Below are 16,793 nucleotides of genomic sequence, written 5' to 3' on the forward strand. Positions count from 1 at the left end.
ATTTTATCAATTCTAAAAAGCATATTTTCATATATTAAGTTTCTGAAACTACGAATATACCTCACATAGTCAAAGGTATCTAGCCACTGCTACTGGTCTGTATCAAAGCTGAATTTTTCCAAAGAAGATGAACATCTGCTTCTGCCATCTTCTGGGAACACCACCAACTTGAGACTGGTCTGAATTAAACCTTCTGTTGTAGGCTTCTACAGATCACCCTGGTAATAAGACCTCAGGTCCCAGACTTGAAGCTCAAGGTTTGTATTCTCGGGGAAGAGTTTTCGGGTGCCCTCTCCACCTAGGCTGACACCTGCAGTTTCTTGGCTGTCAGCTTTCTGCATGGCAAAGTGAATCTCTCACTTATCCTTAGGCTAAAGGTACAGATCTCTGGTGTCCCAGCTTTGGGAGAGATCTCCTGCAACTTCCTCAGCCTGAGTGTTTTTCATTCTTAGTGGTATACAATATACTGAAACTTCTTGTCATAGATCATGTCCTAGAGTTGATGAAATATGGCACTTTAAATAGGTTTCTATAGGTTCTATTCAGTAGAACTCCAGAACTTTTCTACCTAGTATTTCCTTCTTAAGTCTGTAGCTTCACATCCTAAAAACCTGTAGCATATCATACCATATTTTTACAAAGAACCAAATTACCATGTACAGTGAAAAAGTCAGAAAATAAAATGTCTAATTATCATTTATTTTTTCAGCCTAATTCCCAATATTTATAATGATTTATAAATTTCTAGCTGAAAAAACAAAATTTTAGCTTTTTCCCTCAAATACTTAAAATCCTAAAATTTGGAAAGGCAAGTTGGTTTTTAGAGCAGACATGCATGATTTGACTTCAGGGACAGAAAAATAAACTTCAAATTATTAAGATATAGTAATGGTATTCATTCTGTTTAGATTTACAATAGCAAAAAATATACTTACTTTTCTAACAAGTTAGTATAAATTTTAACTCAGTTTTATGTCTCATAAGCCCTAGTGAAGCTTCACTTTCTTTCCTGACTATTTCATTCAGTACAGGGCACAAAAGTAAAAGTGATAAGCTAAGAAATAAACAGCCCGCTATCAAGAGGAGCCTGTGAATTTGTCCCCAAAATATCAAAATCCTCATCACTGATTTCTTTTCCTCAACTCTGAACCATGCCCAACAGCAATACATTCAAAAGGAAAAAAATCCTAGGTACACTATGATGTGAGATAACTTACTAAGGGAAGGGTATGAGAAAAATGACCTTAAAATAATTCAGTAATATTATTATTATTACATTATTCAGTGACATTAATAATTCATAATACTTTAAGACAATCACACAACTGGGAAGACCAGAACTAAAAAGAACTCATTTCACTGGAAGAGTTAACCTGCTCTACTTAACAATAGCAAACTTCTAATTATTTGCAGGAAAGGGTACCCACGATAATAGCTGACATTTATTAAGCATGTAACTTCTCATTAATACTTAACTACCCTATGAAGTAAATTATCATTATTCTTTTATTTTACAGATGAGGAAACAGCCGTTTAGAGATGTTAAAAAAGACTTGTCTGTGGTCACCCCAGCTCCTAGGGTAAGAGTGGCAACACCAATCCGCTATGAGCTGGTCACTACCAGTGCTGCCTAGACATTCACCACTGCGATCTCAAGTGCTATGATTAGCCTCCGGGAAAACAAGATGCTCAAGGTCCTACAGAGGAAGACAAGACGTGAACTCGAGGTACAAACACTGTTTTACAAGAACCTCATAAGGGCACAGAGGAGGCACAACCGAGAGGGCTGCAGGAGGCAATGAGCCGGGAGCCTCTGCAGACAAACCAGTTATACCAGTCCGTGCTTCTTTAAACAAAGAATACCCAAATGTATCTAAATAAACTAATTATACCAGTCCGTGCTTCTTTAAACAAAGAATACCCAAATGTATCTCCCAGTCAATATACTTTCTTTTGAAAGTACTAATTCATGAACATCCATTACCTTATGTTATGCTGGTCTAATTTCCGAGTATGTAAAACCCACACGTTTACAGTACACATTTACGTATACACACAACATATGCATAAAATTTAGGTTATAATATTGCATTACTAGTTTTAATGTGGTTTGGGCAGTAAAGTGTACTTTGAACACGATGTTTTTGACCTGCCTGAACTGTCCCCATCAGTGATAAAAATTACAAGAATGAAAGGGATGTACTTTTCTCTGTGACTCTTCTAAAGTAGCAGAAGAGCGTTTTAAGCTTCTCTGGTTTCCTTGATGAACGTCCTTCAAACAACCTGAAAGAGACCAGAAATAAAAGAGGGTAAAGATGATTTTAAATGCCTTAATGATTCACAAAAAACTAAATCTATATTTCTACCAAAACGAAGTAATTATTCCAGAAGACGATTCCGGAACGACAGAAAACTGGGAAATTGTCTGGACTCAAACAGCATCTGGAGAGGCCTGAAAGCGATGAGAAGCAGGCTTCCTCAAAGTCGTTCAAATCAGATGGCACTCTGTAACAACCACGTTCCTCCAGTCTGTCTTCCTGCGGGGAGAAAGCACCATCTGTCCCCTAAAGACAATCAGGCCAAGGAGTTAATGCTCATTTCCCCCACGGCAAATATTATTGGCCATAATATTACTAGGTCATTACATGATTGAACAAAATGGTATCAGGAAAAAAAATCCAAAAGACTGCTTGGCGGTGGGGGGCAGCTATGACAACAGCAAGCAGGTATGACAGGATACTGGCAGACTGATCGATCCGTGGTGATTAAACAGATATGCCCTTTGTATGGTAACCGAAACACTGGCCACCCCATGTCATCCGGCTTCCAGCAACCTGGACTTGCACAACTTAATTTAGTTTTCTTTGAAATGATGTGGCACTGTTATTGGTAACACATAATGCAATTTATCCTGAGGAAAGAAAAGCAAGGCTTTGGAAGTATATGACCTGAGTAAGTAGTTCACCAAAAGATTTCCAACACAGATGCATGCTTTCAGGCACAATAGCTAGCTTCACAAAGGTATTTAAAAATCATAAAGAAATTCTCTGGCTATAAATGATGAAGTATTAGTCATCTGCCTCTAGTCACATACTCTTGCTTTAAAACCAGAAACCCTTCAAGTAAAAGTTCACTTTAATAAGTGCCGAAATGGGTAAAATTTTCCATGGTTAGAAAAACAAGCTTATGTAACTATGCAGAGAGGGAAAAGTTAATTCTATGAGAAAATCCTATTGAGCAAATGAAATGAATTAGGAAAAGGGAAGGAAATGCAGATGTCAAATAATCCTGTTTTCAATGATCTGAAATTCTTTATTCAGGGTCAATTTCTGAGAAAACAATTTATATAAACCCTTATTTCCTGAAAAGAATGCTAAATATCAGAGAGCATTTTAACCAAATCTGAAATCTAAGTAACGTTAAATAATAGTTTGAGTGTCTATGTGATAATTTTTATTCTTCTAAAAGAAGGTATTTTCCAAAATATTTATTAAAAATACTCTTAAATCTAGCTGCCTGCTGGAAGAATCCATGAGAACACAGGTTTCAGTTTGGTTTCTTCTGCAATATGTCAGCCAGAATAGAGTTTGTTTAAATCAAAATGATAGTCAAAATGAAGGAGCCACTTGGCAGTTTAATTAAACATCCTGTATCAAATAAATATGATTTACTAAATAAATGAATACCTTGGGATCCATTGCAAAATCCCTTTGCAAGGTTTATCACTTAGTAGAGGGAAGCAGGATAAATATCACTATAAAGGCAGCTTTCACCTTTTTTTTTTAAGAGATGAATTGATGTAGTATTCAATTCAATTAAGAGGAAAAAGCTCCTCTTCCACAGAACTGTTGCATAGTGAGTGAAAATGACTACTGCCCTTAAGAAATAATTCCCCCAAACATAAAAGGCATCCCGAGCTTCAGTATGTGGTCAGTTGTTTATAAAATTACATAAAAGTTGACATATTTCATAACCATGATGACAAATTATTAACTTTAAGAGACTCTTGGGACTACAGATTTATTACCCGAGCAATATGGACGTTCCTGGAAGGATTGTATGGCTGTTATTATCACCCACTACAAATGAGCACTACTGCTTATTTCTCAGGTCCAAATCTTACAGGCACAAATCAAACAGAATCTCAACACATTCTTTTCCTTCACTGCTCTAATTTCAAATCACTGTGTAACCAAATATGCTTTCCCAGCTTTCTGATGGGGGAGTGTGTGGAGATTGAGGTCTGGGACAGAACGAGGAGGCAGAACGGCAAAGATGAGGCGGGTTTAAAGCTCTTGCATCAATTCTCAGATTGTGATTTGTAGATTTGTGCATAGCCACCTAAATAAATGAGGCAGGAAGTAAAAATAACGTAAAAACACAGGCACTCTACAGAACTGAAAGCTACCAAAGCAACGTACTATCTGAAGGACAGCGCTTGCAGGGGGAGGAAGAGACAAAAGTACCAAGCAAAGAGCCTGAGGAAGGAAGAGACAGAAAGATGGGGCTGGCAAGACGGAGCGAATAGAAAGAGCAGAGACTGGGCTGGAGACGGAGGGAGGGCGTGAGAGACAGAAACTCACAGAAAAACACACTCAGAGCGACAAACACAGAAAGCAACAGAGATTCAGAGACGGAGATCTTCTCGTAATCATCAAGCACCACCCAGATGTTTTTAATTCCTCGATACCATTTTTTTTTTTACTTTAGATTTTCAAGCCCAAGGCGTTTTTGGTTTTTTGGCTCTGCCACACGGCATGTAGGATCTTAGTTTCAGACCATGGCTTGAACCCGCATCCCCTGCAGCAGAAGCAGAGTTTTAACCGCTGGACTGCCAGAGAAGTCCCTGGATATATACATATTTAAAGTCACACTCTGAGCCAACAGGCGTACATGTGAGAATGCACGCAAACTAGGCCATACCACCCCTCCTCATGCAGGGAAGACATTTCAGCATTTAACCGAGTAATAACTACAGACTATCAAAGGAAACAAATGGAGAAGGCCACTTAGACCTTTCGTTCTAACAAAACTTCTTATTTTCAGTAAGTCAATCAAGGGTCAGCTACGTATTAACTGTTTTTCTTTCCATACATATAAAGAAAAACATAGTTTAATGAAATCTTTCCCTGAATGGAATACTGATAACATTACTGGAATTGGATTCTAGATACACACACACACACTCCCATGTGATTTCAAGTTAAGGATTAATCCTATTAGTATACAATAAATCAAACCCAAAGCACTACAACCTCCACTTTAAAGTGGAAGCAAATGATAATCCGGAACCCAGCCAGAAAGTCATTCTTGGCTTTGCTGTGAAGCAGTGTGCCATATGGCCCCGGCAGCATTTTCAATCCAGGGAAGAGACAGATGTAAAAGCCTCCTGGGCTGACCACTGCTGCAACCTACAATTAATCTCTGACCATCAGTTTCTAAGCAATTTCAGAAGCATCAATGCTAATCACATTGGAAGCCTTTATAAGAATGTTTAGGCCCTGAAAGGCAAGCAGGGGAAAAGGTCAGGGGTGTTTAACATAACTAAACAGGGCTGGAAAAACACAACAATAAATAAAAAAGGGAAGACTTATTCAATTTATTGACGTCAGCCTTCTATCACATACTCTTACCATTTTTCTTATTCAATTAACTAGCCAGCCTTTTAAGACAAAATACACACATACACAGCTCCCAACTGGCAGAAACTATAATCATAAATAGCAACTATGGCAAAAAAGAAATCATGCCAACAACAAAATGCTCCATAATCTGCTCACCAAATGGCTCATCAAATTAGGTGCTTGATTATCCATAAGCCACAAGAAAAAGGGGGAACTATTGGTTGTTTTCATTTCTGGAGCACACTCAGAGCATCTGCTCTTGGGAGGAGGTGAGACATAATGAAACAGCACTAAGTCTGAACAGAAGACAGTGTTCAAGTCCCACTTCTGCTACTTAAACTCTTATTTGATAAAAATGCGACTGGGATGCTGTAAGCTTATTTCCTTCGTGGTCATTCTAGATTGGAAAGAATTCTTACAGATCAAGGATTATGTCTGAGGATAGTTCTGACTAGCTATGAGGTGAATTTCTGACTAGCTGTGAGGTAAAAACGGCCAACCATGCCCTGAGTTTTGAACTCCAATTATACCAGTTAACTTGGTGACGTGAACTACCCTCTCTAAGCCTCCAACTCCTCATCTGAAAAATAAGAAAACAATATTGAATTTATAGCGACTGACATGAAGATTAAAAAATAATAGTACAGTCACTGGTACATGGCAGGCACTTAATAAATACTAGTTATTTGACATTTTTATGCAAAAACTTCAGATAATGCTAAGCAGAGGATAGAATAAGTCATTACATAATGCCCAGCTTAAAAAAAAATCAACACTTATTTACATAAAACACACTGTTCTAATCCATATTCTCTTCATTAAGAAAAATGGCTCAGCCTCTTTTCCCATCAAGCCTAACATGCTGACACTCAGAGCCAACAAGCTCAGTCTTCAGGATAAATCACCATGCACAATGAAAAGAGACAACAGGATGGTGCCAAGACCAGCATTCTCCTGTCAAAAGTCTGATGACAAACAAAGATGCTTTAAAAATAAAGCATATATTAAAATTAATATAAATTCTGGTTATGGCAGCAGGAAATGAGAAGTCACAGAAGTCAAGGCTTCCCAAGACCTCCTGACTTCTACCTGTCAGTCATCCCAAACCTACAGTCCATGTTACTGCTGAGGACGGAAGGCTGTCAGCGTTGCAGCCATCAGAGGGCCCTGCATTCTTGCGTCTCCTCTACATGCTGAATGGTCAACCGAGAGTGAGGGGAGGCAACGATCCTGTGTTTACAGGGCTACAATCAGGAAGGAAGAAGTTACCCACACTAGCTATTTTGGAAAGGCTCAAAATCTCTGTGGGATTCTACTCTCGAAATCAAATTACAAAAACTGTCTACTCTTTTATTAACCATTTCTGAGAATTGACTTGTTCCTCGTATTTAACTGATTTTTCTTCTGATTAAAAAATTAATATATGATCATTATAAAAGCAACCTGAAAACATACAGATGTGTACAAACGTGTTTATCTCACCACCCAATGGTAATCATATTTTGACTCATTTTCTTGTCAGTCCATTTTCTATGCACATACATTTATTATGTATAGGTATAAACACAAAGTATGTTAAGAGATAGATATTTTAACGTAATTGACATCGCAGTTTATATACAGTTTTTTATTTCTTTTAAAAACCTACAATTACTGATTCTAACCACACATAACATCTGTTCCCTTTCTTATGCTTTTTCTTGTTTTACCTAATGTGGAATGTATATTTATAGTTACCAACAGAGAACCTTAAGCTTTTCTGAGAAAAGGGCTACAAACATTTAACCAAGATATAGTACTGAAGTTATCTGTGACAAGTTTAAATACTGAATTCTTAATGAGTAAAATTTAATGTCTGGAATTTGCTTTAAAATATTCTAGGGAAAAACAAAGTTGGTTAAACAGGGGAAAAAAAGAGAAAAACCAGATACTGTTAAGTACTGAAGTTGGGTTATCTTTAAAAATACCCATAATACAGTTTAAAAATAACTTATCGAGAAAAGAGGCTTTCTGAACTGATTCACAATTCTTATCAAAAAATTTAAATCTGTTTAAATCAAAGAATCTTCTGAGAAGATTTATAACTGAAAGTTTATAACTAAGACATCAAAGGTTTATCTTAGGACTCATCAACATATATTACTAGCTGACTATTCATTCTACAGAAACAAACTCTAAGTGGTCACTGAAACGCTAATTCTAAACCATTATTAGAGCTACTTCTTACCAAAACTCAGAATAACAACTCCAAAATCACTGGGATTGTCTTTGGAATTCCAGATAGAAATTTCATAATGCATAGCATCTCTGACAGATCCTAGAGCTGACCAAACATTTATTCCAAATAAACAGGCTACTTACTCCTTGGAGAATCCTTATTACTATAATACTCTTCATGGAAATAGATAATTATATTCTGACAAAATTAAATTTCCACTTCTTTACTTACATACAAAATTTGACCATTTCCTTTTCTATATTAAAAAAGAAAATCTGTGAGAGATAAATAGCTCATAACTAACAGTGAGTCTACTTGTAAAGAAAAATTCTTTAATAATTTTTCAAACAGGCACAAAAGCTATATTTAATAAACAGGTTCTTTATACAACCACAATTGCAGATACCAAGGTTCTTTGTTTTCTCCTAATCCTATCCCAAATACTAAAGAAATCAAAGGTAAAAAACGTTCAATTATACGTGGCTTAAAGATAAAACATCTCATAATTGCTAAGAATACAATGCAGTTTGAAAAGTAAAAGGCCACAGGCTGAGATCAGGCCGACGAAGCTACAGTCACAGCACACTGCCCCTAACCAGTCACTCGATCTCTCAGTGTCTCACCTATAAAGTCTACCGTCAGTTATTCAACAGGGGTTCACTGAAGGACTACAGTGCATAAGATTTTGTGAAAACAACAAAGAACAGAGCAGATAAGCTCTCTGTCCCACTGAAAGGATTAAGGAAGCGATGATAACAGGGTCAGGTGGGTGGTGCAGCAGGAAACGCAGGCAACTCTGAAGGCACACGCCTGCCCGCACAAACCCAGGAAGCGCCCCAGGGCCTCCCCGCAGACACCTGCCAACCCGACCCACCACCACCACGCTGGCTTCTTTTCCGAAAGCCTCCCTAGCTTCACCTCCACCACTACCCTAGTCCGGCTACCGTCTTCTCCTTCCTGCGGCATTGCAGTAGTCTCCTCCACTGTCTGGCCCCTCTCCACTCAGTTCCCCTTTGTAGTCAAAACAAACTTTGCAAAATTTAAATCGAATCAGGTGCACCGGCCCCCCTCTCCCCTATATCGAGCCCTTTAACGGCTTCCCGTTGCCTCAGGACGGCCTCCCCAGCACAGCCTCCTGGCCTCAGCTTACTTCTGCGGCCTCTCCTCTCCCTGCAGGCTGCGGCCACACTGGCGTTCTCAGCCCCTGGGCAGGCTGCGTCCAGCCCCCGTCCAGCCTCCACAGCTCCTGTTCATGCTGTGTCCCTCTGCCCAGAACGCAATCAACTTTCCCTTCTCCCTTGGTAAAAATACTCCTGCTCACTCTTTCATACTTAGTTCAAAAGTTATTTCCTCAAGGAAGGTTTTCCTTATTCGATTACATTCTTCTCTAGTACAGTGTCATAATGCTGTGCTCCTATTCTTTATAGCAGGGGTCCCCAGCCTTCTTGGCACCAGGGACCAGTTTTGTGGAAGACAGCTTTTCCACGGACCTGGTCAGGGGGATGGTTTCGGGATGACTCTCATCAGGAGCACGCAACCTAAACCCCTCACACAGGCAGTTCACAGCAGGTTTCACTCCCATGAAAACCTAACACCACCGCAGACCTAACAGGAGGTAGAATGCAGGCAGTGACGCGCGTGATGGGGACCGGCTGCAATAGACGAAGCTGCCCTTTCTCACCTGCCTGCTGCTCACCTCCTCTGCAGCCCGCTTTCTAACGGGCCATGCACCGGAACCGGTCCGAGGCCCAGTGGGGTGGGGACGCCCGCTATACTACATAAGTACATACAGGCTACTATAGGAAGCCAGAGTAGAAGCACATCTATCCTGGCAGGACAAGAACTATCAGAAACAGGCACGTGTCAGGAAAGGTTTCAAAGAGGAGTGAAAGCCGTGTGAAGGACAGGAGGCCCAGCGATCAGCCACTGGCCGTCCCTCTCCTCGCGCCCTAGGGGCACTCAGCACACCGGAGCGCACCGCAAGCGCTCACTGTATACATGAGCTCAGCTAAAGGACGAAACACCATCCTCTCAAGACTAGCCAAACAGCAATTTGGGAAGTCAGGCTAAAAACGTGCCCTTCACAACTGGCATTTACACAACCAAAGAAGATAGGATATAAAATGAATACAATCTTATTGATATTTTAAAGAAACTCTCTTATTCAAATCTTTCATTATTTATTGTCTCACTCTTCCTTAGCACTGCTGTGAAAAAACTGTATGCAAAAACAGAGATTTTCATTGATATTTTAATGTCTGAAAGCATTACAAATATTGTCTAAGAATTATTACAGTATAATAAGTATTCCTGTATTCAAATGTTTTACTTTCATTTGCCAAAGAAATAAAGTAAAATAGAATAAACATACCAAAGTGTGTTACTTTTAATAAAAATTTATATTAAGTACTAATAAGATAAATTTTAGAATTTTTTTCATCATAAGAGAGAGAAGCATTTGGGATAACTTTCTATGTCATTGCAAAGAATTGTGACCCCATTTCTCCACTGCCTTGTGGAGCTGTCAGAAATGCTGTCTATATAAAGTAAGTGGCATTGGAAACAATGACACCCTATGGGAATTCCCTGTGGGTTCAGTGGTTAGTACTTGGTGCTTTCACTGGGTTGATCCCTGGTTGGGGAACTCAGATCCCACAAGCTGTGCAGCTTGACCAGAAAAAAGAAAAAAAAGGAAGAAGAAGAAGAAGAAACAGTGACGTTCTAGTAACACTGAGCACACCTATAAACTAGATCTGCGTCTCTAAGTACCATTCTCCAATACAAGGAGAACCAGGGTTCCTTGAGAAAATGATCGACTTTACAGTTGGGTAATAGAAAATATAGGATAGGCCTGGTACCTTATGAGGCCAGAAAGTAAAAAAAACACTTTAATAAAAAAAATAGGTTGGGGGCTTTTTAAAAGAACACAGATGCCAACCTGAAGGAGCCCTAATGGCCAAATGGAATATTAACTCACAGAATAAAATATATGTAAATCCATTCTGATAGTAAAACTGGGTAAGAAGGGATAGCTCATCTTTACAATAGAATTTCAATGAATGCAGAAGGAAAGAGAGAAGTAAAAGAGCCACACCAGGCAAACACTGCAGTAATAACTGTTCGAGACGAGAGCCACCAATGGACGCTACAGATAGTGGGGGAAACACAATGAAACGTTTGCACAGTCAACAAATCCTACCCCCACCCCAAGATACTTATTAATCCCAAAGAAAGAGTCTGTAACTGTACAGCGAGTGCAAGAGCCCAGCAGACACCACCTTAGTGAGGTCACTGATCGCCAGCAGTGAGACAGACCAACATCAAGAGCCCACTGGCACGATGCACAGAAAAGGAACAACATCAGTTCTCCTGAATTTCTGTCAAAAATGCAACGACCTCACTCCACTTGCGAAAACAACGTCAGTCAAACCCAGGTTGAAGAACACAGTACACAATAACTGATGAGCTGTCTTTCAAAGTGTCAACATCAGGAAAGAAAAGGAAAAACTGAAGAACAGGGTAGAGGAGACGTGGAAAACTACAGCACTTACCTGCCGGGAATCCCAGACTCCCCAGGAGCTGCCTAAAGCACGGGGCAGTATGGAGCCCTGTGTATACCGTATTTTTTTCCTATACTTACACACCGAATGATAAAGTTTAATTTACAAATTAGGCACAGTTAGACATTAATGATAATAACTAATAAAAAGTAGAACAATTATAACAATATAGTAAGGTACGTGAATGTGGTCTCTTGCTTTCAAAATATCCTCTTGTGCATATTTAATGCCTTTTCCATCTTAACTAAGCACTTTCAGGCAGAGTGGCCATAACTTGTGACTCTAACAGCAAAACTAGCATGAATTTCTTTCACCTTCACAAGTCCATGCAAAGAAGCACTTTACAACTCTTCTTTGTCACATTCAAATTGCCATCATCACTACTCATGTGCTTGGGAGCCATTATTAATTAGAAAAAGGGTTACTTTAACACAGGCAAAGCAATACCTCAAGAGTTGATCTGATAACCAAGACAGTCTACTAAGTGACTAAGAGGTGGGATATCCTGGACAAGGGCATGATCCAAGTCCCAGACGGGAGGGAGTGGGACGGTACAAGATTCCAGCATGCTACTCAGAATGATGTGCAATTTAAAACTTAATGAATTTTTTATTTCTGGAATTTTCCATTTAATATTTCCAGACTGCAGTTGACTACAGGTAACTAAAACTATAGAAAGCAAGCCACAGATAAGAGGGGACTACTGTAAATGCCACGAGGGATAGTGGGAAGATTCTGGAACAGAAAAACAGCTGGAATTAAAATAAGGTCAGTTAACAGTATTTTACCAATATTAATTTCCTGGCTTTGATAATTTTCCTATGGTTACATAATAACATTACAATAAAGGGAAGTTAGGTGAGTTATATACAGGAATTCTCAGTACTATTTCTGCAACATTTTTACATGTCTAAATTAATTTGAAATAAAGTTTTTAATGAGACAACATCAAAAAGGTAAACTAAAAGAAGTTGCATTACCATGCCAACGAACTTTGAACACAAACACAGAACAGCAAACAACTCTGTCAACTTTGAGCAAAGTCGTGTAACTTTGCTCCCTGACTGCATCTCCTCTGCTCCCTGTCCTTTCTGCCCCACCCCTCAGGGGCAGGAGATGAGGGGATTACACACAGTCGTCTGGGAAAGAGGAGCATATACTGTAACGATTTTCTGAAGGCCCGCTCCTGACACTGGGGGAAACTTCCCATTCTACTCACAGACCCCATGAAGATAATTCTCATGTGAAAAACAGAGATTGGAGGGGTGGGGGAGGGGAGGGTGTAGGAAGAAAAACAATTACATTCATTTGCCAAGAAGAGTTTACAATGTTTTTGTGTAAATCATGGAGAAAGTGATAATTTGGGGAAATGGCTACAATCTGAAATTTTATCAATATCTTCACAATATACTACTTTAATAAAAATTTAAACATTATTTTGTCTTTCTTTTAAAAACATTACATTAATAAATTAATCACATCTGTAAAAAGTGAAAGTCAACTTTAACTCACACTTTACAGAGTCTTCCCTGGTAGCTCAGACAGTAAAGAATCTGCCTGCAATGCAGGAGACCTGGATTCAATCCCTGGGTTGGGAAGATCCCCTGGAGAAGGGAATGGCTACCCACTCCAGTATTTTGGCCTGGAGAATCCCATGGACAGAGCAGCCTGGCAGGCTACAGTCCATGGGGTCACAAACAGTTGGACACAATTGAGCGACTTTTACTTCACTTCACTTTCACTTTACAGAAAGGTGCAGCCTTAAATTATTTCAGCATACAAGAAATATAATGTACAACAAACACCTGGTGAATAAATAATCACATCAAACAGGCATGAAGAATCCAGGGCCCTTAGAGGGGAAGGACAACCTGACAGGGTAGAAAGAACAAGGGCCTTGGAGTAAGACAGACCTGAGATCAAACGTTATCTCTGTCACTTTCTGGCTCCTGGACCCTAAGCACGTTTTGTAACGATGGATTTTAATCATTTTGCTTGCAAAGTGCCAAAAGTATCACTTAATTCATCGTACTATAAAGATTAAATTATATAATTGTACATAAAATGTGTGGCAAATCACTCAATGCCAACCTTTTGTATTTTACTGTTAAAAAGGTGCTCTCTGAAAACATACCGATTGAAGTTAATATCTGGATAACTGGAATACTCTGATTTCATCTTGGCATTGCGTCGTGGAAACGTGCAGAAGAAAGCATTAGCTAAAAGACTGGCAATCTGTTCCTGTGACATTGTGATGGAATGATTCATCTTCTGTTTCAGGAGTGGTATTGGCTGATAGAGGAAACAAGAAATACAGACAAGAAGAGCAATAATTAGTTTAGCAATTTCAAAAGCAGAGGCACCAAATTGCATTTGCTAAATTAAGGTAGAAATAATTTCAGGACACTCCTGAATCCCTAAATCAGCAATACTGTTGAAGTCAAGGGCAGTTCATTAAGGATGATTAGGAAAATGTATTTGTTTGACAAAGTGCAGATTTCTAATCAATAATAACGACAGTGAAGAGAACACAAACATTACTTGTATTAGTGACAAACAAGATTCCTTTAGCAAGTAAGAAGTAAAAACACATTACCTTGTAATGAAAAATTACAGGATGGAAGAGAAAAATGTAATGCTGAGGTTGGCTATTATTGCATATGCTAAATTTTGTTCTCATTTAAACATTATTGGACAGACTAATTTTTCTATTTCAGTCCAAAATAAAATGATCTATGGAAAATAAATCAATAAATAAGTACTTTCCTTCTAATTCTGAATCACACTTCACATTGACAATTTAAAAGACCCAAACCTAATTTTATTAAAGCAATTAATGGAAAATGCGTATACAGACTTATTTACATATAACTTGTAACAACATAGGCATTTCCTACATAACCAAGTTAAGGAAGATGCAGGACATTTTTCCCTCAAGTTTTTTGTCTGATATGTCTTCAAGTTGTACCAAATCCAAGTTAACTTACCTTTTATTTTTAGCATATTCTACATGAGTATTGTGTTCAGTGGGTTTTATTTTAAATGTTTAAACTGTATGGTTTTAAAGACATGTTGGGAAAGCCAATTTACATATCAGCTGTTAAATTTCAAAATGCTCCAATATGATATTTAGAGGTGCTTTTCCTTCTCCCTTCAGTAAGATCCAGAAAGAATCGTGGATATCTGCATTAATCTCAAAACAACAGGCAGAGAGAATTGTCCTGATCATATTACAGGAATCAACATTAATATGTACATTATTTTGAATGCTAATATGATAACTCATTAACAACATACACAATTTAACTTGCCAAAGATATATTTGGATAACAAACTGAAATGTTAACTTTTACAGCAGAGGTTTACTTTGTAGTCGAGGACAGAGGACAAGACTAAAACGTTCTCCCCGTTAGCACACTAACGGAAGGACAAACAGTTCTAAGCCAGGAAAGAAGATGACAGCCATGAATCGGATTTTGGTTCCACCACCTGAGTTGTTATAGATTACAACTTGGGTGCTCTTGAATACATATCCCATCAAATACACCTTCTCTCTAAAGCATGAAGGAAGGAGCAGAGGAGAAAGTGATTCCTATCAACAGGCTGTGCTGTGCTGAGTCACTCAGTTGTGTCAGACTCTTTGTGACCCCATGGACTATAGCCCACAAGGCTCCTCTGTCCATGGGGATTCTCCAGGCAAGAGTACTGGAGCGGGTTGCCATGCCCTCCTCCAGGGGATCTTCCCAACCCAGGGATCAAACCCAGGTCTCCCGCTCTGCAGGCAGATTCTTTACCATCTGAGCCACCAGGGAAGCCCAAGAATACTGGAGTGGGTAGCCTATCCCTTCCTCAGGGGATCCTCCCAACCCAGGGATTGAACCAGGGTCTCCTGCATTGCAGGTGGATTCTTTACCAGCTGAGCTACCAGGGAAGCCCCCAAAACAGATTATATTCTGTCAATTATGAACTGCAGTGAATTAAAGAAGCATTTAGTTAGGCACTATGGAGAAGGAAATGACAACCCACTCCAGTATTCTTGCTTGGATAATCCCATGGACAGAGGAGCCTGGCAGGCTACAATCCATAGGTCACAAGAGTCAGACATGACTTAGCGCTATCTTTATGTTAGACCTTGGGAGACAAAGATGATCTCCCTTCAGGAAGAATATAATGTAGGGAAGGAGATATATAAAGACATAAATTACACAATAATGTGCTAAGGATGATTTGAATGATACAGGAATGATTAACTTTGGCTGGGAGAGGTAGGAAAGTCTTCACAAGGGGCGGACTCCAAGAGGTAGTGAGAAATTTTATGACCTAGGGGAAAAACCAAGGAGAAAAAGAGAAAAGAACGAACATGAAATATAAGCAAGCAAATAACTTCCAATATAAACAAGAAGAGTTGTAAAATGAACTAATGAGGTGAAATTATTGCTATGTAAAATTGGAAATTCACAGTATAATGCTAACACATAACGGCACACTGAAAAACACTCAACATTTGGAATCAGGTATTTGGACATGGCTTTTGGTTACCCCAAAGATTATGTTTGTGTTTTCTGGGGTGTTCCAATGACAGATTGCAATGTGTGGGACCATCCTACACCTTCAGGAACTGCTCCACCCAAATTGTCCCTAGGGCTCCTGTGGATCACCAGTGTTAGAAACCTGGCTAGCATCTGTGCAGCCAAGGGGCTGGCCCTAGAAATGAAAGACAGAGGCAAACTCAAGCTACTGTTGCGAGAAATACAGGAGGACAATTATGAATAATAAACCAACAATCTCTTATAACTATCTGAAAATGCAGTCTACAAATTCTCTGATCATCCCCTTCCTTGAGAGGCAGAGTGTGAGCTAGATGTAGTGACAAAATTCTAATAAAGAGGAAAAAATAAAGTGACAGTGTGTGCCTTCAGATACAAGGTCAAAAAAGGCACTGACCCTTCCTCTCTCTCTCTTTTTGGTGGCTTTTTCTGGGAAAGTTAGCAACCATGTCATGAGGACACCCAATCAACCTCGAGTCCCATGGCAAGGAAGTAAGGCCTTCTGCCAGCAGCCATGCGAGTGAGCCAACTGAGAAGTGGCTCCTCCAGCCTCAAACCTTAGGATGACTGCAGTGCTGGCCATTACCTTGACTGCAACCAGGGGAGAGCCCAAGTTAGAACCAGTCAGTTAAGCTGCTCCCAAATTCCCAACAGAATCTGAGATAATAAAATTTTCTTGCTTTAAACCACTAAATTTTGAGGTAGTTTGTTATGTAGCAATAAATAAAACAAAACAACTCAGATTCTTTCATTTTAAAAGTTAAGAATGTATCACGGTTAACAGGAACAGTTTCAGTCTACAAGGTGAAAAATTCGGGAGACGGACGATGGTGAGAGTTGCATA

General features: G+C 39.2%; 1 protein-coding gene across 3 annotated transcripts in view; it reads right to left on the reverse strand.

Annotated features, from left to right (window-relative positions):
* Nucleotides 1-16,793, reverse strand: part of PARG (poly(ADP-ribose) glycohydrolase) — a 114,541-nt gene that overhangs the window by 50,484 nt on the left and 47,264 nt on the right. For all 3 annotated transcript variants that reach the window (XM_027530507.1, XM_027530505.1, XM_027530506.1), the window contains exons 9-10: nucleotides 13,537-13,694; nucleotides 2,204-2,283 (exon numbers count right to left, since the gene is read on the reverse strand). In XM_027530507.1, the coding sequence (XP_027386308.1) occupies nucleotides 2,204-2,283; nucleotides 13,537-13,694 (238 nt within the window). The remainder of the gene's footprint in view (nucleotides 1-2,203; nucleotides 2,284-13,536; nucleotides 13,695-16,793) is intronic.

This window comes from Bos indicus x Bos taurus, chromosome 28, assembly GCF_003369695.1.
Source record: "Bos indicus x Bos taurus breed Angus x Brahman F1 hybrid chromosome 28, Bos_hybrid_MaternalHap_v2.0, whole genome shotgun sequence".
NCBI lineage: Eukaryota > Metazoa > Chordata > Mammalia > Artiodactyla > Bovidae > Bos > Bos indicus x Bos taurus.